Source organism: Xyrauchen texanus, chromosome 38, assembly GCF_025860055.1.
Source record: "Xyrauchen texanus isolate HMW12.3.18 chromosome 38, RBS_HiC_50CHRs, whole genome shotgun sequence".
Taxonomy (NCBI): domain Eukaryota; kingdom Metazoa; phylum Chordata; class Actinopteri; order Cypriniformes; family Catostomidae; genus Xyrauchen; species Xyrauchen texanus.
In genome coordinates, this window is record NC_068313.1 from 2517135 (window position 1) to 2544711 (window position 27577).

General features: G+C 43.2%; 1 protein-coding gene across 1 annotated transcript in view; it reads right to left on the bottom strand.

Annotated features, from left to right (window-relative positions):
- The window catches only part of mfrp (membrane frizzled-related protein), a 79436-nt gene extending 52431 nt beyond the window's left edge, over positions 1 to 27005 (bottom strand). Inside the window, exons 1-4 of the mRNA XM_052110510.1 lie at positions 26509 to 27005; positions 26327 to 26432; positions 25893 to 26024; positions 1523 to 1660 (exon numbers count right to left, since the gene is read on the bottom strand). Coding sequence (XP_051966470.1) covers positions 1523 to 1660; positions 25893 to 26024; positions 26327 to 26432; positions 26509 to 26553 — 421 coding nt within the window. The 5' untranslated portion in view covers positions 26554 to 27005. The remainder of the gene's footprint in view (positions 1 to 1522; positions 1661 to 25892; positions 26025 to 26326; positions 26433 to 26508) is intronic.
- Positions 27006 to 27577: the final 572 nt, after the last annotated feature.

Consider the following 27577-nt stretch of genomic DNA (forward strand, 5'->3'; position numbering starts at 1 on the left):
ATGTGTTATATTTGGAGATCAATGTTTTACTTTTATACCAAATAATACTGGTCCGGGAGGAACATTTAGCGTAGTCATGATTAAATAAAAAAACTTAAGAACCGAAGTTATAGCAAATGCTGGAAGAGATAATCAGATGTGGGATTGGTTTTATCAAAGTTTAGAGCATGGGGAGCATGGTTTACGAAATTGGGAAAGTTTTTGGGAATTGCAATAATGATAGGAGGGCTATTATTTTGTTGTGTACTTCCCTTATTGAGGTCACTATTTATCAAACCCACGGTTAAGCAAATGGAAATGCTAAGATGTCAAGATAATGGAAAGCGATTTTAGAGGGTAACCATAGTGTATATTATCAGGATTGGCTTTATAAACCAATAAGCTGTGCAAAGTTCTTTTGTTATTGGGAAGATCTTTTAAGAAACATGGCCGCTGGCCATCAGTTCATAAATCTGCATCCGCGGTATCTTTTGTTAATACAGTACAAAATCTACTTTGAGGATACCGTTGCTTAAGTTATTATATTACTATGATGAACGTCGTGTCTCAGAAGTTGCCAGAGTTTTGGGAGCATCAACCAACTGTGTGGTTCGCCCAAGCTGAGGCCCTGTTTGCCACAGTGAAAATGTATTTGTTGAAAAAAATTTGGTTTGACCACAGGGAATTGGCACAGCTGCAGAATTGTTTTGGGATGGTACATTTTTATCACCACTTCATCCTGCTGCCAGCTGCACTTATCCACCCCCTGTACAGTGCCCTGAATGTCAAAATGGCAAATGTGCAAATCACCTGGTCAAAGGAGATGACCAAAGCCTTATATTTAAATATGAGGACACTCAACTAATATGACATTAAAATGTGTTATCAATGACATCATGCCTCATACTATAAGTAGAATTCACATGAGATCAGTAAAAGAAGCTATTAACTAATAGATAATAATTAAAGTAATATATGTGCAAGTACATAATGTGTCATTTGTAATGTTTACCTTTTGCATTCATAGAGCTCATGTGCTAACATGCTATACATGGACATAATTTGCAATGATTACACTCTGTTATTGTAATTTGTGATGACACTGATACTACTGCAAAGATGGGTGTATACAAGAGTGCTAGCGGGTAGAATACATATAAAAGTATGATGATCTGCATATCTTAAATTGGGCATATATGTAAATGGATGTTGGCTTCAGATGCTGCATGAGTAAATGGGCACTTAAACGTATTTGAGTAGATTTAATTTCTTTTGTTGACCAATTATACAAAGTCTCTATGTGAATGAACATACAATTGTAGGTCCATTTACAACAGACATCAGACACATTGAAGGAATGCCTCACCAGTTCAGAACTCTGTGCACCTAGTATCTTTTTTTTGTACAAAAGCTACAATATCAAAGTGCAATTCATACAAAATATGCAAACTACAAAATAATACAATTTAGTTTTACATTTTTAATAATAGCATGCAGGTCGCTGTTGATGTACAAAAATGCATATAGCAGACCAAGAACTGACTTGTAAAGAATGTGGGCTCTTTCTCAGGCAGAGGGAGCTTGGAGCTGTTCGTAGGATGGGGGGTAGTCAGACTCAAAGAGAGATTCTGTGGAATTCTGTCTCCAAAATGGGACATCTCACCAATATGAGTCTTCATTTCTGTAAAATGCAAGAAAGCAAAGAAAAGTGAGAGGGCATTTCTAAGCTCTGTTCAAAATGAATTTTCCTTTAAAGCAAAGGTGGATTTCTTTTAACCAGTGCTCTCTTGGATTCTTCCAAAAAATCCTACCACACTTTGTTCCCCTCTGGTTCTGTCAGCCTAGAAGATGTAATAAATTTTATAAAGGGCTTTTTGCTCAAATTTATAGGACAGTTGAGAGAGAGATGGTAAAAAACCTGCATCCCTGCAAGCAAGTACTTATGCCACATACAGGTGTTAATGGCCAACGCCACCCCTTTAAATTTACATTTTACATTTATGCATTTGGCAGACGCTTTTATCTATAGCGACTTACAGTGCACTTATTACAGGGACAATCCCCCCGGAGCATCTTGGAGTTAAGTGTCTTACTCAAGGACACAATGGTGGTGGCTGTGGGGATCGAACCAGCGACCTTCTGATTAACAGTTATGTGCTTTAGTCCACTAAACCACCACCAAACCTTTACCACACCTTTAAATACACAAAATATGCTCCCAGATGAGGGTTAGGGATGAGAAATAAAAAATGTTCTTCTAACTAAATCTTCTCTGGTCCCTACAAGGACCACAGTAAAGCTAAACTTGATAGAAAACATCTAAACAAATGCAAAATATTTAATGAAAAATGTAAGAAACATAAAAACGTTCAGGACAATAAAGGCCAAAATAAACATATAGGGTCACCACTACCTAAAATGAAATTAATCTAACTTACCTAAAAAATCTAACAAAATACATAAAAAAAACTATAAACAAATAAACAACACAAAATGTTCCCAACTCCCTCACTGACTAAAAGCAGGAGATAATAAAAACCAATGGGCCTCATTCATAAAACTTGGACCTTCCTTTAAACTTTCCACCAGATTCACAAATGCCGCCCGCGTATACCCTAGATTCAAACACATGTACTGTAAGTAAGTGAATTCCAAACATTTGTAAATATGGTGCACATGCAGACTCATTCACAAATATCATAATCCACGGCCATGAAAATGTCATATATTGTAAGGAAGGCATCAGAATAGAGGGATCAGTAAATGAGAATAGGATGCTTTTAAAATCAACGTGGAAAGAAATGCAGTCAAATTGAACAATTTTGATTTAGCAAACTCACTGGTTTGTCAGGTCGCAAAGAAAGTAAATAAGTTATGGTCATCCCATGTATTTGCTGTCATTGGATCTCTCTGGAAAAAGTCTAAGAGGTCAAGAAAAATCATTTGACATGAAGCTTCAGTATAAAAAAATGAGCATTTCAGGATGCCACCACCATAAACTTTATTAGGCTCAGTTGAATGTATCGCCAGAATCATTGGTGAAACTTCTCTGGTAAATTATGATGGTAGCCATGATTTAAACTGGAAGAATCTTCAGAGAAATTAAAAACGTACCTGAAGAAGGCCTTTGACTAAAACACAGTAAGCTAATACAAATTTAGGAGCTATTACTTTGTGCAAGGCTATTTTCTATTTTATCTGTTGTATGTGTACGTACCTGCCAACTACATATATTTATTTCTAGGTTTAACAGCATTCAAATAGACCATGCTTGCCGGCCCTAACATTTTGGGGGCCCTAAGCAGATTTTCAGAATGGGGACAGCCTACTAACAAGTGCACCTATCCAAACACACCCAACATCAATAACTAAGCAAGTTTAAATTGTCTATATAAACAAGTCTATTTATTCAAAAGCATAAAGCTTAAAAATGCAAAACTATCAACTGTAGTTTATCAGCACAGATATAACTATTCAGAAGTACAAATTTTTTTTTTTGGAACAAATGAACACAAATTACTAAATGTATTTCATGAAATTATGTACAAAAGAATAAGAACTATTTAAATTACCAAATGAAGGTGTAGTATGCTACAGTAGATGATATTTACACTTAGTGGCATATTTTCTCCCTGGTGTATAATAAAACAGTATATAATCTAAGGACATACAGTAAGTGAATGTAGTTTAAAGTAAGTATTGTGACAGAACATAACTACATTACTGGCAATGGGGTGAAACACACCCGATGTGTCACGTAATGGTACCTCATCATTTGCATTTACATTTATGCATTTGGCAGACGCTTTTATCCAAAGCGACTTACAGTGCACTTATTACAGGGACAATCCCCCTGGAGCAACCTGGAGTTAAGTGCCTTGCTCAAGGACACAATGGTGGTGGCTGTGGGGCTTGAACCAACATCCTTCTGATTACCAGATTACCAGTTATGTGCTTACACCACTAAACCACCACCACTCCAATGCTGTCTTTAAATACAGAGCTTGACTTTAGAGAGAGTGTTCTCTTCAGGTCCAGCATATGGGTAACTGTGTCGCCACAATGACCCTCACTTTCTGCTGGCCTGTGAGATGTCGAGTAACTGGAAAAAGCTGCCAATCATGCATTCCATAATGGTAAAATGGCATGCGTGCGCCCCTCCACCCCCTTCTCTGCACTGCCAAACCTTTAGTGAGCCCCTCAATCACGTTTTTATTTAAAATACATTTATTTTTGGTGGCGTGCACAGCCGCTGTCTGTCTTTGCTTAAATGGATTGATAAAGGGGCAATTGTGAAATTGGCAAAAGGCGTCAGACACAAAGAGAGATTCTGTGGATCTGCGTAGCAGTGGTAGGAGAAACCATGTGCCTTAATTATCTTCAGCAGTCAGAGGGGAAGTAGAAGTAGATGGGGAGAATAGAGAAGAGAAAGTTGAAAAAAAATTCAGGAATCTGAAGTGTTACTGATCATATTCTGGTAATAATCAACCTTAGAATCAGAATCAGCTTTATTGCCAAGTATGATTACACATACAAGGAATTTGTCTTGGTGACGGGAGCTTCCAGTACACAACAATACAAAACAGCAGCAAGACATAGATAATAATACAAAATAATTACAAATTGAATAAAAAAATAATTTAATAGAAAATAAACTATATATAGAATACACAATAAGACTATATCACATATATACATAGTTATGCATATACAGTACATATACTTACATACATACACACATACATATATACACATACTGTACACACAGACACACAAACATACACATACATAGTGCAAAACTAAATACAAATCTGTTAAATACAGTGCAAGTGAATGTAATGGAAGAAGAGGTTGGATGTGTTGGATACATTTAAAAAAGACTAGATGGTGAATTGCAGATAATTATTGCTCAACGAGGCATTTTTAACTGTTCATGAGTTGATAGCCTGGGGGAAAAACTGTTCCTGTGCCTGACGGTTCTGGTGCTCAGAGCACTTAAGTGTCGGCCAGAAGGCAACAGTTAAAAATGGGCCAGCTGGTTAGCACAGGATCTAACACACGAGGGTGAAACACCATCTGAGCCTTGTGCTTTCCTTGTCTTTTGTTTTCGGAAGACATGGCACAACTCCTTTTCACAGATCTTAAGTGCAGTTTGAGTAGCAGGAGGGGGGAGGAAGGAGGTGTTGGTGTTTGTGTGAAGTGAAGGTCAGAGCGGGTGTGGGGTATGCGATTGGGCCTTTCAAATCTACAGTAGAACATATTCAGGTCGTCAGCCAGTTGTTGGTCCACCACAGGTTTGGGGGCAAAGATTCCTGTAATTCGTAAGTTGTTTCATGCCACTCCACCCTGATACAGGGTCGTTAGCCGAAAACTTCTTTTTTAGCTTCTCTGATTTCCTTATTCAGTGTATTCCTGGCCTGATTGTTCAATACTTTATCCCCAACTATGTAAGCATCCTCTTTGGGCAGTTCATGTGTGAGGTTTGCTTAGTTAAAATCTACAAGAATAAATGTAACTTAGTCTGGGAATTGTTGTTCTGTGTCTGCGATCTGATCAGCCAGCTGTTACAGCACTGCATTCACGAACGTGTTTGGCCCAATATAAACACTCACCTTTTTTTTTTTTTTTGCACAGGTAAAAGAAATTGCCTTCCTGTGGGCTTGACTCACACATTGCCTTGAAGTGCGCAGTGTCACAGCTTGACATTAGTCACAGGCTCCAGTTCCCTTGCATACTTACATTAAAGCTGGCATGTGACATGACAGTGGTCCGACTTCTGCGTCAGAGAGGTCTGGGGAACAGTAGCAATCAAGTACAGAACATGTTGGAGGAGCAGCTGTTACGAATGGAGGCAGCGAAGCAGACGAGGAGATGCGGATCCAATCGCAGTTCAACTTTATTAAGTAAAGAAACAGGCAAAACACAAAATACGGGAACAAAGGAAAAACCCTCAATGGGGAAATAAAACATAAAACTAGAAAACACGGGCAGGGAACACATACCAGGCTAACAACAACATTCAACGAACGACCAGGAGTGAACAAAAAGCAGGCTTAAATACACAGTGAGTGATGACAGAATGAGACACAGGTGAAAACAATGAACAAAATGGCAGTGATGATGGCAGGTGGATTCTGGGAAGTGTAGTTCTAAACAATGACAAGTGAGACAGTGGAGCTAAACAAGGGACAAAAGTGAAAACTATGGAATGCAAAGGTGACAAAAATGGCAGACAGAGGGCAACAGTGAAACAAGACAAGGAATTCCTAACATAGCCCCCCCTCAAGGATCGGATTCCAGACGATCAACATAAAACAAAAAATGTCCATTGACTGGGGGGGGGGGAGCTTGTGGTGGGCAGACAGACCAAGGGGGGCAACGACGGGCAGACAGGCAGTCCAGGGGGCAACGAAGGGCAGACAGGAAGTCCAAGGGGGCACAAAGGGCAGGCAGGAAGTCCAAGGGGGCACAAAGGGCAGGCAGGAAGTCCAAGGGGGCACAGATGGCAGGCAGGAAGTCCAAGGGGGCACAGATGGCAGGCAGGAAGTCCAAGGGGGCACAGATGGCAAGGACAGGTTCAGGTGGTCTGGGAGCTGGCCACCGGGCAAGGACAGGTTTGGGGAACCTGGGAGGAGGCCACTGGACAGGGACTGGGTCAGGAGGCCTGGGAGGAGGCCACAGGACAGGGACTGGGTCAGGAGGCCTGGGAGGAGGCCACAGGACAGGGACTGGGTCAGGGGGCCTGGGAAGAGGCCACAGGACGGGAACAGGGTCAGGAGGCCTGGGAGGAGGCCACAGGACAGGGACTGGGTCAGGAGGCCTGGGAGGAGGCCACAGGACAGGGACTGGGTCAGGAGGTCTGGGAGGAGGCCACAGGACAGGGACTGGGTCAGGGGGCCTTGGAAGAGGCCACAGGACGGGAACAGGGTCAGGAGGCCTGGGAGGAGGCCACAGGACAGGCACTGGGTCAGGAGGCCTGGGAGGAGGCCACAGGACAGGGACCGGGTCAGGAGGCCTGGGAGAAGGCCACAGGACAGGAACAGGGTCAGGAGGCCTGGGAGGAGGCCACAAAGGCGGTGACCTGGAAGGCTCTGGCGGTGAAGCCGTAGGAGGCTCGGGAGGCAGAGCCGCAGGAGGCTCGGGAGGCGGAGTCACAGGAGGCGGAGCCGAGGGAGGCTCAGCTGAGGGAGGCTCTGGAGGCGGAGCTGAGGGAGGCTCTGGAGGCTCAGAGGCCTCAGGGGGCGGAGCCGTGGGAGGCTCAGGAGGCAGAGCCGAGGGAGGAGGAACCATGGAAAGCTTGGGAGGCTCAGGGGGCGGAGCCGCAGGAGGCTCGGGAGGCGGAGCCGTAGGAGGCTCGGGAGGCGGAGCCGTAGGAGGCTCGGGAGGCTCAGCTGAGGGAGGCTCTGGAGGCGGAGCTGAGGGAGGCTCAGAGGCCTCAGGGGGCGGAGCTGTGGGAGGCTCAGAGGCCTCAGGGGGCGGAGCTGTGGGAGGCTCAAGAGGCGGAGCCCTGGGAATCTCGGGAGGAGGAGCCCTGGCAGACTCGAGAGACTTGAGAGATGGAGCCCTGGGAGGCGGAGCCCTAGGAGGCTTGGGAGGAGGAGCCCTGGGTGGCTCGGGAGACTTGAGAGGCGGAGCCCTGGGAGGCTCGGGAGACTTGAGAGGCGGAGCCCTGGGAGGCTTGAGAGGCGGAGCCCTGGGAGGCTCGGGAGGTGGAGCTCTGGAAAGCTCGGGAGGCGGAGCTCTGGAAAGCTCGGGAAGCTCAGAAGGCGGAGCTCTGGAAAGCTCAGGAAGCTCAGAAGGCGGAGCTCTGGGAAGCTCAGAAGGCGGAGCTCTGGAAAGCTCGGGAGGCGGAGCTCTGGAAAGCTCGGGAGGCGGAGCTCTGGAAAGCTCGGGAGGCGGAGCTCTGGAAAGCTCGGGAGGCTCGAGGGGCGCAGGCTCTAGGACGGGCATGACCATTGGCGCTGGCTTTTGGTCAGTCCAGGCTATTGGCATTAGCCCGGGAACGGTCGAGGCTACAGGCGCTGGCTCAGGGTCGGTCGAGGCTACAGGCGCTGGCTCAGGGACGGTCGAGGCTACAGGCGCTGGCTCAGGGACGGTCGAGGCTACAGGCGCTGGCTCAGGGACGGTCGACGCTACAGGCGCTGGCTCAGGGACGGTCGACGCTACAGGCGCTGGCTCAGGGACGGTCGAGGCTACAGGCGCTGGCTCAAGGATGACCAAGGCGACAGGCACTGGCTCACTGACCTCTGAGGTGACAGGCACTGGCTCACTGACTGTGGTATGCGCTGGCTCACTGACTTCTGAGGCGACAGGTACTGGCTCACTGACCTCTGAGGCGACAGGTACTGGCTCACTGACCTCTGAGGCGACAGGCACTGGCTCACTGACCTCTGAGGCGACAGGCTCTGGCTGGGTGACTGTGGTACGCGCTGGCTTGGGTTCGCTGACCGTGGCTGACGAGGGCTCTGGCTCGCTGACCGTAGCTGACGAGGGCTCTGGCTTGCAGACCGGGGCAGGCGTGGGCTCTGGCTCGCTGACCGTGGCAGGCGGAGACTGGGGAGCAGAAGCCTTTCCTCTTCTCCTCCTCCGCTGGGCGGACGAAGCTGGCAACGCTGGCTCGTTGGCCGTGGTAGGCGTGAAGGGACGAACCACGGGCGAAGGGAGAGTTACCACTGTGGGAGGAGTGGCAGGGTTCTCCTCGATGATGCCCACAGTAAACGGTGAACTGCAGGCCAGCAGAGTCTCCTCCACGAATGCGTGGAGCGTCCAGCCGCACGTTGCCTGTGGCAACCGCTCCTTGAGCGCACTGTTCAGGCTCGCCCGGAAAAACCCCACCAGGTCGGAGTCAGGGAATTCAGTGGCACTCGCAATCGCGAGGAAATCGCGGATGTGGTCCTCCACCGGACGATTTCCCTGACTAAGGCTGAGCAGCTGACAGCTCGCTTTTCGAACCGCTGGATCCATGTTTGGTCATTCGTTCTGTTACGAATTGAGGCAGCGAAGCAGACGAGGAGATGCGGATCCAATCGCAGTTCAACTTTATTAAGTAAAGAAACAGGCAAAACACAAAATACGGGAACAAAGGAAAAACCCTCAATGGGGAAATAAAACATAAAACTAGAAAACACGGGCAGGGAACACATACCAGGCTAACAACAACATTCAACGAACGACCAGGAGTGAACAAAAAGCAGGCTTAAATACACAGTGAGTGATGACAGAATGAGACACAGGTGAAAACAATGAACAAAATGGCAGTGATGATGGCAGGTGGATTCTGGGAAGTGTAGTTCTAAACAATGACAAGTGAGACAGTGGAGCTAAACAAGGGACAAAAGTGAAAACTATGGAATGCAAAGGTGACAAAAATGGCAGACAGAGGGCAACAGTGAAACAAGACAAGGAATTCCTAACAGCAGCACTCTGAAGTGTGGCTGCAAAAGGCTACTCCGTATCTGACAGATTTCCAGCGTTTTCACAATGCAGTCACCTCAGGACTTGTGAAGCCTGTGACTTTCCATGTTCCACCTGCCATGCTTCCTGTACCCAAGCACCGGTAGCTGATGCGGGTGTATGCTCAGGATGTGCTCCAAAGACTGGAAGAGATCAAACCCAGCATAACCTCACAATTTGGATGTGTGCTAAAGATGGACTCCACCAAGAAAGTTGCACAGAAGCTTGCTGATCACAGCGCCAGAAGTGCTACCTGTGTCACCAATGAGCCTGGGCAGGTCATAATGTCTGTGCTTACAGCCAGTCAATTTATTATTTTGTATAGCGCCTTTCACAACACATATCTTTTCAAAGCAGTGAGACTGTCCATATCATCACCTAACTCATCCAGTCCTTCGAAGGTGAGAGGGATTGTGACACTATGGGTGTGCCTCTCATTAATTCTGCACGAATGGCTGAGATATGGAAGTCTCAGAGGAAACATGTGGCCTGCATTCAGGATCCCACTGGTGTACAGCTCTATGTGCAAACTGGGACTTTGAAAAAGGGAGGGCACATGTTGCCAACATACAGGTGTGCCAAAGGTTCCACTTCACTTGAATCTTTTCACTTGCAACCGAACCAATTCATTACAGGTAAATGCATTGTTTTGTCCAACAGACAGCATTAAAAGTTGTTAAATTATGGATTTAAAGGAACATTGTGTTTTGTCAATGTAATTTCAGGCAATCTGGCCAGCGATACATTTTTCCAGGCACACTTGTTGGATGGATTATCCAGGTGGTTTTGAGGGCATGCACGATTCCCATTCTTATAGTGGCCTCCATCGTCATGGTGTTAATGTGCTGGCAGATGATATTCTTGGAAAGAAGATTGTGTCTTTTGTTACCCGACGTAAATATTTTGGTACGTTCATATTTTCTGTTAAAGTAAAATGCTCATTTGTCTAAAATATAACTGTGCCACAAATCAGTAGAGTCTTCACAAAGACTTTAATGACAGGCAGTTTACAAACTGTATATCATTTGGTTTATTGCTGCCTAACACAATGTGTTTCTTTGTGTTTCAGGTGAACTGATTGGAGTGGAGTATCTTTACCAGCAGACAGGAAGTGTAGCCCAGGCCTACAAGTATGCAATTCAAGAATTAGAGACCACTGATATCTCTGTTGCAGAGAATGATGGTTATGTGGAACCTATGCACTTTGAGGATTTGACTATATCCATGGTTGAAGAAGAGCATCCTGCGCCATTTACAGTCACCTCTGCTTCCATTGGTTCCATACTTACTCCACCTGCCACACAGTCTGCACCACCTGTTCACCCAGCATGAACACACTATCTACACCATCAGCAGCCATTAACAGTGAGTTTTTGAATGTTGGTGTTTTGCTTCTGATTATCACACAAGTTGTGAAATAATACTATTTGTAATTCATTTATGGAAAACTTGTTTCACATGAATTTAGCTTCTGTGAATCCAATATCATTGCACACAAACCTGTCCAATGAGCAAAATCTTCTTTTCCTGATTATTGTGTTATTGAATCAAAGGTAAACGGTTATAATTATTTAGTTTTCCTTTATACCATTTATAAATGGTAATCTTGTATACCTTATATAGGATTCAGTTGGACCTGACAACATTGAAGGCTTCAGATTAGTCCAGAATTTGGCCAAGTTTTTAGTTAGCCTCAGTCTTGCCTTGACAAGGGAAGAATATGCACGCATTATTGTTTTGTGGCAGATGCTTGGGGATTATGACAAAGAGCGGACTGTGTATTCTCCACACCACAAAATCCTCCCTTTCCAAAGGACGGTTTAGGGCCACCAAACAAAATTTTAACACCAGGGGTCGAGAGTACTAGACTGTACCATTTTATTTCACCTGTAGTATAAATCACACAGCTATCCCTTCCAAGCAGTTTGTCTAAACAGCATGACTACAGTTTTACCACTTTTATTTATTTCTCCAATGTACACATTTTCAGATGTTTTGTTGAGTCACACAGTCCTGCACAGTGGCCTGACTGCAACAGAATTGTTGAAGCGGTATTCGTAAAGCACTGTGCCCTTTATCCCAACCCTGTGCGTCAGGAAGGATTTAAAATCTCAAGATTTACTCTGATTGATTGTATGCAAGCATATCAGAGAATGCATTCTGAGCAATGCTGAAGTGAAGCAGCACACAACCCTCCAAATCCCTGAGGTTAATACAGCCACACTAACATAGCGGTGAGTGATTTTATTTCTGTATTTAATTTGATTGAGAAATAGAAAATTTCCCTTATTAGTTATGCAACCTATAAATATGAGTTCTGTTCAATGCTTTTCGCATTATTTATGAATTATGCACATTCATTTATATAAATTTTAGGTACAGCAGATGTGCCAAATCTCAGGAGAGGGATATTTTGACTCAAGGAATCCCTGCACAAGATGCACCAATGACAGCACAAGTCAGGCTTCCATCAGCCCTCCAAAAAGCAGTGAGACTGCAGAGTGGTTGTGATGATGACCCAACACCTGAATATCCTCAACCAGGGCTGCCACATCAACCTACACCTCCTCAGCCAGGGCCATCATCTAGGGCTCTCCCAGTTATCCTTCCAGCCACTGCTGCATGCCAACCAAATATGCTATTTGTAGCACTACCTGCACAAAGTACGGAAACATCACTGGCAGAGCCTTCTGTGCCATACACCACTCAGTGCTACAGGAGGAAACAGCAGGAAGGGGAGCAGAAGGGATCACTGAAAAGGAAATATGAGCATAAAACTGAAGTCATCCTTTGCAAGAAGTGCAACAATGAAAGGAAACCACCATCTCATCTCCAGTATTCTGGCACTGTGAGGTAGAGGACTTCACGGGTCCAAAAATGTGTGCCTGAACCCGAAGAGACCCGTAAATGTGCTATCCGGAACTGACCCGGCCAGTCTATTATTTGAAAGTTTGGACCCGGACCCGTGCAGAACCGAGAAATGTCGACACAGAGACCTGACTGAACCCGATTGGCACAGATTCCACAGCTAATTGCTATTAACAAGTTAATTTACAAGTTGTGAAAATAATCCTTTGTGTCTTATCTAATGTAACATTAGTAGCCTTCTCTCCTGTACCTGACCATGACGCATACAATCCAACATCCTTGCCAAGAAAGATAGCATAATAACATCTATGTTGTTCCTCTCTTGCTGATTGAAATGTATAATCCACTCATTATTTCTGCTAGTAGTTCTGACCAGTAGTTTTGCATGACACCACAGGTTCAGCAGATTCAAACCCTGCTGACTACGAGCATCACTCTTTAGTGCTCATTTATGCATTTGGCAGTCCTCTTCTGTTAATCTAAAGGCCTTCGATTGCCCAGCCAAAAAAAAACAAAAAAGAATTCTGGGTAGATACACTTACATAGCAAAGATTTTAAATTTTGCCTCTCCATGTTAATGTTTTGGAGGTAGACTGCTTTCTCTTAAGAGAAGAGAGTCTCTTTGAGAATATTGAAAAAAGGCATCTCCTTATCAGGCTTAAGAGTAAAAATTGCTCCTCTGTACAGTTTGTAATTAAGGGATCACACCGTATTCACTTTGCGTTACTATGCTGGCAAGAGTGGTCCCTCTCTCTTTCCTTGTTGTTCGTAGCTTTCATTCTGTAGAATGTATGGCGAATTACCTTTGTGTCAATGGTGCACATACTTTTTGTTGTTTAACTGATGTAAATTTCCATGTGTAGTGGAATAGCAAGAGCCTGAATAGTGCAGTCGGTAGAGCATCAGATGTGTAATCTGAAAGTCCAAATTTGAAAGAGCTCAAATTTTTTTCCTTCTTTTAAAAGCTGCCATTACTCGGATTCGAACCACGATTGATGCAGCCACACCGCAGAGTATTGAGCACAATAAGATCAGGACCAATAAACATCTACCTTCAAGATAGCTTTCTTACATCTGCTTGAATACAAAGAGGTCATGGCTTCTTTAGCTGGCAGAATAAATTTGTTTTTCAGAGGCATATATATTGAGCGCAATTGTCTTCAAGGGCATACTATAATGGCAACCTTTTTTTAAAAGCTAAATCTACATCTGAAAGGTTTTGAAAAGGCAAATGTGTTCACAAACCCATGGGTGTTACAAGAACAGAGAGTACTGTCACATTCTGGCAGCATGTTTCAATCCTGCACAGGGAGATCACAAAGGATTTCTAATCATTGCTTCAACAACTACACAACACTCATTTTGGAATGTTCCTTTTTGTGGTGTCATGCAACACTTCTGCTCAAAGAAATTGTATACTTCCAGGTCAGCTGTACTGATCTAGAATCAAACAAGCCTAAACTTAATGCCAATTGTCCATACCAGGACTTCAACCATGAAGCTATTCCACTACACGTGGAAATTTACATCAGTTAAACAACAAAAAGCATGTGCACCATTGACACAAAGTTAATTCACCATACATTCTACAGAATTAAAGCTACGAACAACAAGGAAAGAGAGAGGGACCTCTCTTGCCAGCATAGTAACGCAAAGTGTATATGGTGTGATCCCTTAATCAAAAACTGTTAGCTATTTTGTGGGCCGGACAGAGGAGTAATTTTTACTCCTAAGCCAGATAAGGAGATGCCTTTTTTCAATATTCTCAAAGAGACTCTCTTCTCTTAAGAGAAAGCAGTCTACCTCCAAAACATTAACACGGAGAGGCAGAATTTAAAATCTTTGCTATGTAAGTGTATCTATCCAGAAAAAAAAAATATTTTTGAGCTGGGCAATCGAAGGCCTTTAGATTAACTGAAGAAAACAAAATGCAAAGCTCATAGTCAGCAGGGTTTGAACGTGCACAGGGAGACCCCAATGGATTTCGAGTCCATCTCCTTAACCACTCGGCCACGACTACAATTTATCTGTGTAAATCAGCTCTTTTACCTAGATTTGTGCAACAAAGAATGGGTGGTGCCAACAGGGAGCTCAATTGTCTTCGTTCTTATAAAAGCTGCCATCATTTGGATTTGAATTGGGGTTGTTGCGGCCACAACGCAGAGTATTGACCAATATACGATCACAGTCAACAAATAATCTACCTTCGAGAGAGCTCACTGATATCTGCTTGAATACGAAGAGGCCATGGCTTCTTTAGCTGACAGAGTAAATTTGTTTTTCAGAGACATATATTTAGACCAATTGTCTTCAAGGGCATACTGTAATGGCAACATTTTTTGAAAGCTAACACTACCTCTGAAAGATTTTGAAAAGGCAAATGTTATCACAAACCCATGGGTATTGCAAGCAGAGAGAGAGAATTCTTTCTTTTTCCAAACAAGTTTTTCTTTATGATATGTCCAAAATACAAAATTGTACTCTTCACTACTGACTCAAACATTTCCATATGTGTTTGCTTTCTCCAGTACCCACTCATTTGTCTTCTTTTCTGTCCACTTTACCCTCAGTATCTGCCTAAACCCTTTCATCTCAAAGACTCTGATATGAACTTCAGATGAACGTCATCTCTTTTCCTCAGAGTCCAATTCTTGCATCTGTACAAAGCCACTGGCCAGAAGAGCGATTTCTACAGTTTGATCTTTGTGCTGATAGTTACACAGTAACTTCTCCAAATCTACTTCAGTACTGAGTTGACTCGACATCCCAGAACATTCAGCATTATCTGTGATTATTGAGCCAAGACATGTAAAGTTGTTTACTTGCTCAATTTGTATCCAATTGATATAAATGCAGACAAGACCAATGTGATTATTAAGGTCAGTTTAGCATCTATCACTAAGCCATATTTACTGTATGACCTGCCATATCTATTCTATTTACCAATTCTTGCAGTTCTTCCACAATGCTGGCCAGTAGAATAATATCATCTGCAAATCTTAAGTTTGATATTCTTCTGCCTGAAATTTTAATACTACCCATAGAAACTTCCAATGCTTCCCTCATTGCCATTTCTGCCACTATATTAAAACAAATAAAGTGACAGAATACAACATTGCCATTGCAAACCTTTTGGAAACTGTCACTGCCACACTCACTTTTGCCTACTGTTTCTGATAAAACTTATTTGCACCAAGTGGGGTGGATACCACATTTCTAGCATTACAAGCCTTTTTGAGTCAAAAGATCCAGAAAATCCAGAAAACACATACACTGGCTGTTTATTAATTTTTTCGTCTTCTGTAGCAACAATCTTAGATTCAATATCTGATCTCTAGTTCCTCTACCCCCTCTGAAATCAGCTTGTTCTTCTGCAATCTCCATTTCAGTTTTTACCCGTTTTCTTTCCAATACTATCCTCAGCAAAACTTGGCTGGTGTGCAATACCAATGCAATTGTTCGATAGTTTCCACAATTGCTGAGATCCCCCTTCTTCGGCATGGGTATGAAGACAGATTCTGTCCAGTTTTTTGGCCATTCCCCTGTTTCCCATTATCCAACGCAAATTCTGTGCATCCTGTCAATTGCATTCTCTCCCTTCTCCCTTAGCCCTTTTCCACCTAAATGGCAATGGTTGTCGTGCCAAGCCTGTGCTCAGCTGGTTCACGGCTGGGGCAAACTGAAGCCCCAAATCATAACCCGGCCACAATTTTCCACTGATTTGAGGACCGAATGATGGCATAACAGGTGATGTGACTATGTGATAGTTTTATGTGGCTTACTCAGCTGCCCTTAAAACAAACATGGTGCATCACAGTGTATGTATACAACTTTTACTCCCATTTCTGAGGACATATTTAAACATACAGAGAAATGCAGTCCAGCATTGTTACATTGCTCAACAAGATTGCCAGAGACGGCATCTAAGCTCAAGACAATAGGCAACATAATTAAATGATTTAATATGAACTTTTTAATGTGGCTTAACTTGTTAAGGACTATAAACTGTAACAGTGTGATCATCATTGGTGTAGCAGATGTTATAGTTTTATATTTGCTATAGCATATAATATTATGTTTACGTCTTGATTAATAAACCCACCGGTATACTTAACATATAGCCATGTTCTTCCTAACTTACAAATCCCTTACTTGCATTATTGACCGTGTTTGTTGTTAATACCATTAATTGTGTATCTCTGCTTTTGGTTTCTCTCTTCTAAACTGTGACAAATATATATCATATGCTGAACATTTGCAATTTCACTTTTTTTATACTCTTTTATTTTTTTTTAGTAGGTTCTCGAGTTTTCACAATTACTCACCTCAATCCAGGTGGTGGAGGAAAAATCTCAGTTGCCTGTTTCTGAGACAGTCAATGCATGCATTTTATCACGTGGCTCGCTGTGAATGACACAGCGAAGACTCACAGCATGTGGAGGCTCACGCTACTCTCTGCGATTCACGCATAACTTACCACGCGCCCCATTGAGAGCGAGAACCCCTAATCATGACCACGAGGAGGTTATCCCAGGTGAATCTACACTCCCTAGCAAACAGGCTATTTTTGTTGCTTAGGAGACCTGGCTGGAGTCACTCAGCGTGCCCTTGATTCGAACTTGCTACTCCAGGTGTTGCAATTTCACTTTTTAATGTTTATTGGAGTATTCTCTGAATTTTAACACAAAACTTTTCTCACTGACTGTGCGGCTTTCACAGTAGCAACAGACAGTCATGTGATGTAGTACGTTTTGTATAATATTGGCAGTCCATCATAGAAGGCAAGAATTGTTGACCCTCCTCAAATGTGTTAAAAAATTTACATAACATCTAAAGTGATAAAATTAAGATTTGTTTTGATCAATTTAAACATGAATGTGCATAACTTGAATATAAATAATGTGAAAATTATGTAGTTGATAAATTTTTCATTCATACGTTGTAGCCCAGGTTTTAATTACTGCATGAATGCCAGATAAGGCTGACAGCTCAAGACAAGGCTTTGCTCAATAATAAAAAATAAAAAAATGAAGCAATGTCAATTGCTCCCAGCTAAGATGTGTCTGAATAAGATGAAATTAAATTTGCTTTCTTACTCATTAAAAACAATAATTATCTGAGGTAAGCTTTCAAGCCAGTCAGTTTTCAGTATCACGTGTGTTGTGAAGCCTGGTTGTGGTTAACACAAGCCGGTGAAGTGAAATTTTGCCAAATATAAATGAAATCGGAATTATTGAAATATCTCATAAGTGAAAGACTGAAGGAAATATATTCTGTTTAATGAAGGAGCGGAGGATGTTGCTCTTCAATTGGTAAGTTGATGTTATCTGGAATGGGGCCATCCAATCATGCATAGAATGGTCAGCCTGTAGATGGCACTACTACTACTACAGCTCATTCGAATGAGTGAAATAAAGATTAACCATTCAACCATCATGCCAACGCTCCAGACTTTTCAATCTGGTTCTCCCGGACAGGTAATTCCTGTCAGCCTCATTACCTTGCTGCACAGCTCATTTAGGGTGTGATCCATTCAGTGATTCCATTTTGAAGTCATCTTCCAACACAAATATCACAATTGTTCTCCCACATCTATCTGTCAGTGGATCACCAGCTTTTTGATGGACAGGCAGTAGCTAGTGAGACTGGGCAAATTCACCACCAGCACCTGTACGATCAGCACTGGTGCACCCCAGGGATGTGTTCTCTCCCCACTACTCTTCTCCCTTTATACCAATGATTGCACTGAAGTTTGCAGATGGCACTAATGTCATCTGCCTCATCCAAGATGACGATGAGTTTGCATACAGAAGGGAGGTTGAATGACTGGCTCACTGGTGCATTCAAAACAATATATAGTCACCTGACACAAACAATACAACATGTTTCGCAGCACCTGAGCCCCTTTGTTTCATCTAAGCCCCGATACATGAACATAGATACTTGCATAGATACTTCAACAACTCTCATTTCATTTACAGACAGTCTTCTACTTTTGCACAAATCATCGGATTACAAACTCTTAACAAGCTCAACCATAGAACCTAATGGATGCATGACTTTAAGAAGTGTTCAGCAATATGTCCTAATCTTACGATCCACCAAAATTTAAAGTAACAGGCTTAAATCTTTGCCAGATGATTCGGCTTGGCTCCTCGCTTATACTTCAATATTTCAGTTTTCAGTAGAAATTATTACAAGTCATCAATATAAATTAGTAATTTTAGTTACCTCACTACTGCAAACGGCACCCACATAGCATCTATTAAATCCATCCCTCAGGTACAAACTCCAAATGATTTATATGTCCTCGTCAAACAAGACGAGTGACCCCACATCAAAAGAGATAACAAATTTACTTGCATTAAATTGGAATACAATCGACAAACTCCAAACATACGTTTAAGTTAAATAAACACCAGACTATGGTATGTATCTGTGTATGTAGTTTTAGGTGCCTTCTAATTTCACAACAAACCAATGTACTTGATTACCTTGTAAGTAAGCACCTGCAAGCTCGTTTCCCAACATTGCTTCACATATGTTCCCAACATTTAATCTAGCAGGGAGTAATGTTCTGGCATCCACAGAGGCTATGTTTACCACATTACCATATTTACTTTTGGCATACATCCCTAAACAGCACAATGTACCATCTAGGTGCTGCAACCATGGTAACTTTCGGGCCATGCAAATAAACCTCCTACTAAATTGCAAACAGTGCAACGTGCTGTCTAAGCGGCACAAATGTGGCATCTTTCGAGCCATGCAAAAAACTCCCACTACACTGAAATCAGAGCAATGTGCCGTACAAACACCGTAACTGTGGCATCTTTTGGGCCATGCGCCGAACAAACACCATAACTGTGGCATCTTTTGGGCCATGCAACAATTTCTACTACACCGCAAACAGTGCACGTGCTGTCCAGGTGCCACAACTGCGCTGTCTTTCAGGCTGTATGACTAAACCTCCCACTACACTGCAAACAGTGCAATGTGCTATTCAAGCACTGCAACTGTGGGTGTTTTGGCCATGTGACAAACTCCCACTACACCGCAAACAGCACAACTGCGATGTACCGCAACTGCAATGTCTTTTGGACATGACTCCACAAGCAGCCCAAACGTGACATCCAGGTGCCGCGATTGCGGCATCTTTTTGGGCCGTGCGACTAAACCTCTGCCGTGCGACTATATGTCCTACTACACTACAAAACATTGTAAATGCGCTGTTGGGCACTTCATGCAGGAGCGGGTTTGTAATTAACAATAATTAATAATGAACAAAGATAATAATTAATTATTAAAATCAACTGAACATTGATAAGAATGAATGTTAGATTTTTAATCATTTAAATCATCAATCAAAGACAACCATCAATTATCAAATTCAATAGAATATTAACTACTATCAAAGATAATTATTAATTATTAAAATCAACAGAAAATGTATTAGAATTAACACTAGCTTATTGAACCTTCAAATCAACACTCATATATAATTATCAATTATCAAGAGCAATAGAATATTAATAAGGATTAATATCTCCGGGGCACCACCCTGGAACCAGGGACTAATAATCAGACCGTATAGCAGTATGTGATGAGGAGGAGGGCGGGGCCAGCCTGTGACTACACACGCCCGCCCCCCAATTGGGCTAATCAGCCGAGGAGAGGGATAAGTGCAGTGGGACATCGCAGTTCGAGAGAGTCACATGCAGCTGACATGTGTGTGGTTATGTTGCGTGTCTTTTTGTTTAAGTTCTTATTAAATATTATTTTGACTTTTCAGCCAGTTCCTGCCTCCTCCTTTCCCATTCTGTTATATTGGTGCCGAAGCCCGGGAAGGAGCAGGGATGAGCTGTCATTGTGTCCTCGCCACTACCAGCAAACAAAGGAGCAGCCGCTGCCATGCGACCGGGGATGAAGACATCACTACCGGCCCCCAAAGATCTGAGCTATGCTGCCACCCCCCTTAGAAAAAAAAGAGAAGGGACCATCTGCTCAGGGCTGGAGGACCTACCACTGCCCACAAGGGAAGAAGCGAGCTGTCATCTGCCAGAGGTTGGATATTGGCTGAGTGCCGGACGACAATGTATCTGGCATAACCAAGGTTATTCCTCTCTCTCCTCCATCTCACTTGCTATCGCTCCACTTTGTCCTTTCCCTCTTTTTTCCCCTCCCCTTGTCCCCCTCCCCAGCTCTAGAGAGACAAGGAAAAGCCTGCTGGCAGGCGTGACCATAAGGGCAGGTTAATTGCGTCTGCCCATTTAGCACGTGTCTCCGTTTGCACGATAACAAACAGAGCATCAGCACCGAAGCCGGTTTTCACGATCATGAGAGAGAAGGCAACTGTTAGTTTATCACTCAGAGAGGCAGTAAACTGCTCGTAATCCGTCTGCAACAGTCTTTGGTTCTTTAATGGATAAACTCTCACCTGCGATGGCAGATATGGACAAACAAGCCAACGTGTTTGGACAACAACACAGCAAATCTCATTCGTGTTAACAGTACATTACAGTAATACCTTGAGTATTATTAGCAGCAATGAGCAGACTCGTGGTCCATGTCTGCTCATTTCTGTACAAGAAATAACAGATGTAAACTTCTTATTTGAATCACATGGTCATGGGTAGAATGTGTGTTCATCCGTCGTTTGGCTCCGACTCGGTTCCTCGAAGCTCGGGTGATGACGGGAGGCCATTTCATCGCTCTGTCGGCGGGCGGTATGGTGGCTGATTCTCGGCGGGCTGGTGGAGAAATCAGCGAAGTCGACTCATTTGAAGAAGGAAGAGAATGTTTCTTCACTTCTGCAGGCAAATGGGTGAAGATGTGAATTGCTTGGCTGTCTCCTTCGGATCTGTTTGCATGCTCGGTGGAACACGGAGATGGCATGTACTGTTGCTGGAAGCAATGGCAAGAAAGATCTCCGAGGTTTTTCTACTCCTGATGACATCATAATTGAGGGGCGCATTCTGTCGTGCGCCTCGTCCAATAGGAGTTGAGAGCTCAGTCCTTCAGAATTTCACACATAGGTGTAAAATGAGCAAGGCTTCGTGGGATTTGTAGTCTGTTTTGGACTCCCTTTGGAGTGTTTGTTGTAGTCAAGCTATATGTACAGTAGACATCAGGCTTTATGACTGTATGTAGGCCTGCCTTTGTCTTATATCTGAAAACAAGAGGGCCAACAGCACTGTCCAAGCTTATTCAGCGCCACCCAATGTTCGAGGAACTGATATTAAAGAGGTACTGCTGCAGCAGTTTGAGCATGGGCGGGCACTGCAGCACATTAGCAAGTGTTGCGGCAGTACCAAGTGGGGAACTGCTGTGTTGATATCAAGTGGGGCACACATGCCTTATTACATTATGCACGCCTGTAAGGAAAGCAAAGGTGAAAGAAAAGCTGATGCGAAGGCTAATGGGACATGCCCCCATTTAGTGCCCTGCCATGACAACCTCTACACTGCAAACAGCACAACGCACCGTCCAGGCCCCACAACTATGGCTTCTTTTGGATCATGCGGCAAAATCCTGCCACACTGCAAACAGCCCAATGGGCCACAACCACGGCATGTCTTTTAAGCTATGCATCTAAGCATACCTACATCTTGCCACTCATACCAAACGAATGATTACCACGCAGTGATGAAACAATCAGGCCGTTTCAGCTCATCCCTAAATATTTCACCATAGGCCCGCACCTCTGCACCAATCAATTTCATTTGAACATAGCCTACCATACGCCCTCAAATCAGCATAAACCCTTCCGTCAAACCAAGCAAGGAGGGAGACTTGAGGTCAGCCTGGGAGGCCAGGATGCATGCCTCTTTCAAGGGCAACCCTGCCCTTTCTCGGAGGTGCCCCCTGTGTTAGGTTGTAACAATCTCTCTTGTGCACAATAGCTCTCTGCAAGTTAATTACTCTTTGGCCGATAACGCCACTGTCTTTCAGTGTTTCAGCCTAAATTTCACTCCCCAATTCCTCCCTATCCTACATCTATTGGTTTCCTATCCCCCAAGCAGACCCTAGCGTGAGTCTGCATCCGCAAGCGGCTCCAGTTGTTCTATCTTCCTTGACACCTCTGCCCATCTTGCTATAGGTATAGTGATCGTTGGAGGGAATGGGTTAGCGAGGCATTGTGCAAAAGTGTGTCGCCTGTTCTGAAGTCGGAGTCTCGGGTCCTCAACAGCACATGCACCTCCGCAGTCATCCATGGCTTCTGGTTGGAGCATGTGGTGATGGTCTCGGAGAAAGTGACATCATCACAGTCCTCAAAACAGTCCTAAAGAGCACAGATGGCTCCTGATGGCCAGGTTTTCACCTGCTTCTGAAACAGTTTTGTGCACCTAACGAGTGGTCTGTATACTGGGATTAACATAAAAGAAATGTGGTCTGAGTAGCCGAGGTGGGGTGGGGCTCCACCTGGTATGCGCCTGGGATGTTTGTTTAAACAAGATCCAGCGTGTTCGCCCTTCTCGTTGCAAAGTCCACATACTGATGGAATTTAGGGAGCACTGTCTTGAGATTTGCATGGTTGAAATCTCCGGCGACAAAAAACAGTCCATCAGGGTGAGCTTTCTGCAGTTCGCTAATAGCCCCATACAGTTCACAGAGCGCTTCCTTAGCATTAGCATTGGGGGGAATGAAAACTTGTTATAATGACAGTGGTGAATTCCTGTGGTAAATAAAAAGGTCTGCATCTAACAGACACAAACTCCACCAGCAATGAGCAGTAGCTAGATACTAGCATAGAGTTCTTTCACCATTCCGTATTGATGTAAACACACAAGCCACAACCATGAGTCTTACTGCACAGAGCTGCATTTCTGTCAGCACGAAACGAGGTGAGCCCTGGTGCAGATTTTTGAGTGTCCTGGCTTGGTGTACCTGCAGGAGAGCCATGGCACTTTAGGCGGAGGCGGCCTGTGCAGTGGCACTTTAGGCTTTCGCAGTCAATGACAACGTTGTCCTACAGGCCTTGGAGGGGAATACCGGGAGGTCCTGCCAGGTGGCGGCATTCTCTGGACACAGGTGGATCGCAACTGCCCTGTCCACCTGAGGGACCTCGTGTACCCATGGACTGCTCTGCCGTCAAGGGTAGCGAGAGCGGACGAGCAAGGAGGTTGGTTTCGGGCAGTGAAAGGTGCCCTCCACGAACTCATCAGCTCGTCATGCACTTCCGTTAAAAAAGGTTCAGGGGGCGGGGCATGGCTAGAAGCGGTGCCCGAAGCCGAGCTACCAATCGTCAAGCCGCGATGGTTGGGTTGATTATGGAGGGTTCCAGTCCAGCCCAACACTCACAGCGGCCCGGGAAAGCATGTCGGCCATCTGCGCATCAGACTCTGACTGGGCAGGTTGGCTGGCCCAAAGATAGGAGTCCGGTCAGGTCTTGCTCAATGCTCTCCGATGCAGCGGCGATGACATCATCCAAACTTGGCTCCAGGGATGAGGCAAACTGGCCGTTAAGCGAGCCGGCAGAAGGGCATCTTTAAAAAGACTCGTCCTGAAATGGACATTCAACGCTTGCTTGTGTATGTTGCTCTTTTAGAGGAGAATAAACTCTTTTAGAGAAATCAACTCTTTTAGGAGAGAAGTGCTGTCACAGCGCCCAGGGGCAGAGTCTGCACAGCGTGCAGAGAAGAGATAGCCGCTGAAATGTGCTGTCAGATCCAACAGAAAGCTCTCTTGCAGAGGTAGGTGAAGCAGTGTTGACACACATCTCGCAGATCACACAACCGATCGGCTCCGAAGAAAAAAATCTGTCTGACAGACGCTTGCCCGCTCCCCTTTATACCCGTATGTCCGGGGGCGGGGCATGCAAATTCTGTCTGCCAATTTGAGATTGGCCTTTTCTCAAGTTCAGAGGTACGCAAGACTCTCAGAAGAAACCCCTTGTGTCACTACAATCGACACAACGTCGAGTGAGTGACAGAAGGGGAAATACCATTTTTTTACGGTATTTTAGTGAAGGCACAGAGATGGTAGAATATTTTGTCCATCATAAAAAGCGGACAAACTCTAGTCCGCTGTCAAACGCAACTCCTCACATGCCCACAAAATGATGCTTCAGTAAAAACATTCAGTCAGTGAACCGAATGAATGAATAGAATACAACGGGTGTATTGTTTTACTCAAAGACTAAAAGCTGTTTATTTGTGCACAGCATAGAGTTACAGATGTTATGAACAGATGTGGCTTACTTGTCGAGTTTCATTCATGAAAAATAAAAAGATTATGAGAACTAATCGAGTTACGATTACTAACAGCAAAATCTCCCAAACAAGTCAAAAAACACAGTGATAGGATGTGTAGATTCTGAGGTACTGTAATCTTCATGGATCGTGTTTTACATCTGAATCGGTGAAAGGAGGCCTTACGGCTGCTTGGGGGTCCTAGTGCCTGCAATATCTTAAGTGTTCTTTTTCTTTCTATCAACAACGCGATTTTGGTCTTGGTCTCGCCCTGCTTTGGTTTTGGTCTCGACTTGGGCTCAACCCCTCAAAGTCTTGGTCTTGACTGTGTCTCGGTTTAGGTGGTCTTGACTACAACACTGATGGCAGCATGGTCAGGTTTGACAGCATATTGAAGCAACATTGCAAAGTCTGACTCTTCAACACAAGTGGTTAAAAAATAAATATATATAAACACACACACACTGACATCCAAAAGTTTGGAATAATGTGCAGATTTTTTTACAATTTGAAAAAAATGTCAGATTTTCTTAAAATACTTCAAAGAGTTCTCATCAAATAATCCTCACACGAGCAATGACACCTTTACAGATCCTTCACATCCCAGCTGTCAGTTTATCCAGATACTCAGGTGACATTTCACCCCACACTTTCTGTAGCACTTGCTATAGATGTGTTTGTCTTGTCGGTCACTTCTCACGCACCTTACAGTCTAAAATCTGTACATTATTCCAAACTTTTGTCTGCCAGTATATATATCCAATGCATAACTTATAGGATAATATCTAGAAATTAATTTTGTTACAACATTGACTTATAGATTTCAGCAAATGTGTGAAGCCATCTACTGTATTGGCCATAGTTGTCATTTCATGTAATTGTCATTTTTACTCTAGCAGATCTCACCAGAGACCCCAATGCATGACACACTGTATTTTGATGTCTTGACACCCTTTCCATTTACTGATATGAAGGGTTTTATTAAAGTAAAGATAACATAAAATGTGAAAATGGTGTAATATATTAATTTAGAGCTAAATAAGTAAATAAGCATAAAGCTCACCTTTAACTGTGTCTCACTCTCTCCCAATACAACAAATAACCAATATAGAAACAAGCACAAGACTTGCAAGAAAACACAGATGCAGGTATTGCAGTTTTAACATTAACAATGTGATCTGCCTTTTTACTAATATTTTCCAAGCACACTCTCTGGGACTATTAAAAAGAACATTCTGGATGTCCAAGGTGTTTTAGAATAAGTAATTTAAATACCTCAGAATTTGCCGGACCAACAGCTATACAGTATATATTCACTCTTTAATGACATTATATGTTTTTGTAATTTCATAAAACAGAACAGCAGCAGCATAGGAATACAGTAAAAAAAAGTTTGCTCACGTTTTGGAACCAGGAGCAGTATGAGGCACACCACAGTCGTAATCAACAGCACGCATGTCGACAGCATTACCATCGCACGGCCCCTCGACTGTCCTTTTACAGCCACCACAAAGTCACTTACCACACTGTGACCTAGATGAAAGCAGTTTTTACATGGTTGGACCAAATTATTATTGAAGCTTGTATCTGCCTTTCAATCTAAATGTAATGTAAAGTTTCGAGGGCAAATATCTCCCCTGCTAAAATTAAAATCAAATGAAAATATTCAAATACTTAAACACGTGTAAATACCTCTTGAACTAACTTAAAGCTTTATCTGTGTCTAGAAAATGTAGATTAGATGCCCTGCCACAGGACCCACAGCTCTTTATGGTACTTGGTTATTCAGTACAACATCCAAAATTCGAAATCTTTTGACTTGTATGCATATTTACCTGCAGTTGGCTTTTTAGTGGGTTCAAGATATATGTCAATACTGAAATTTCCTTTGGTTTCTACATTCTCATCCTCAGGCTCAAAAACTGGGTTGCAGAAAACGTTCTATGAGATTAAAGATACAGAATTAGGGTAATATATTAGAACCACTATTGAATGATCAGTAAAAAAAGTTATTTACCTCATATACATCTGAGCTGTCCGGCGGAATGTCAGAGTCCATCATCTTTGCGTTTCAAAAAACCCATTTAGGTATGTTCAGGAATAAAGTTTAATCTATTTGGTTGTGCTACTGAAGTCCAGTTTAAAAAGTTATGCAGACATTGTTACAAACACATGTAAAAAAGGTGAAAAAATAAAACAAGAGCTTGTTGAGAATGTTTGCATTTAATAGATTCAGTGTTTGTTTTAAAGTGCTTTTTAATCAAATCAAATATTATGTTTCAGCTCCTTAGGTTGTTAAATCAGAGTGGTTGTTTTCTTTGTAAAGAACTTTCCTCCCAAGAATTCCCAAAGCCAAGTCAGCTGATAGGATTGAGCTACTTAAGAGAGAGAGAGAGTGAGAGAGAGAGAGTAAGAGAGAGCGACTTGGAATATTCTTTGTGCATCAGTTTTCTTTTTTGTGATGTATAATATTATTGTTATTATTATCATTATTATTACAGACAAAATAATACAAATAAGAAGTGCCCCCCACACACAAAAGAGAGAGAGAGCTAGAAACAATTAGGGATGTGCATCTCCATAACTGAGGCCGATGCAATACGCATCTTGATGCATAGCCAAAGATACGATCCATTAAAGATACATATGAAGCACCTACCGATGCGATGCGATACGATTCACCCCTATTACGATGCAGTGCAATCGGATTTCGATTCAATGCAATATGATGCAATGGGAAAAAATATGATGCTATGTAATTCAATATGGTAGGCTTCAGATAGTTCGCTTTTATTTATTTTGTTCAGAGAGACAGCAAATCATAAATTAACTTGCCTTCTGACTTCTAACGCATGGACCTTTCACAAAAAGGCCTTTTGTATGCAAAAACAAAAAAAGATGACATAAAACCAGATGTTCCCTTTACAAAAAGCTTCACTAGGATGCTGCGCTGAGAAAAGCGCTTTAGGAACAATCCTACATTGTGACCAGCTGTGAATATGTGTGTAACACTTCAATGAACATTGACCGGAATTTATAGCCTCGGCTGGTGAAATCATTGTATGCACCTGTGGCCAGGCTATAAA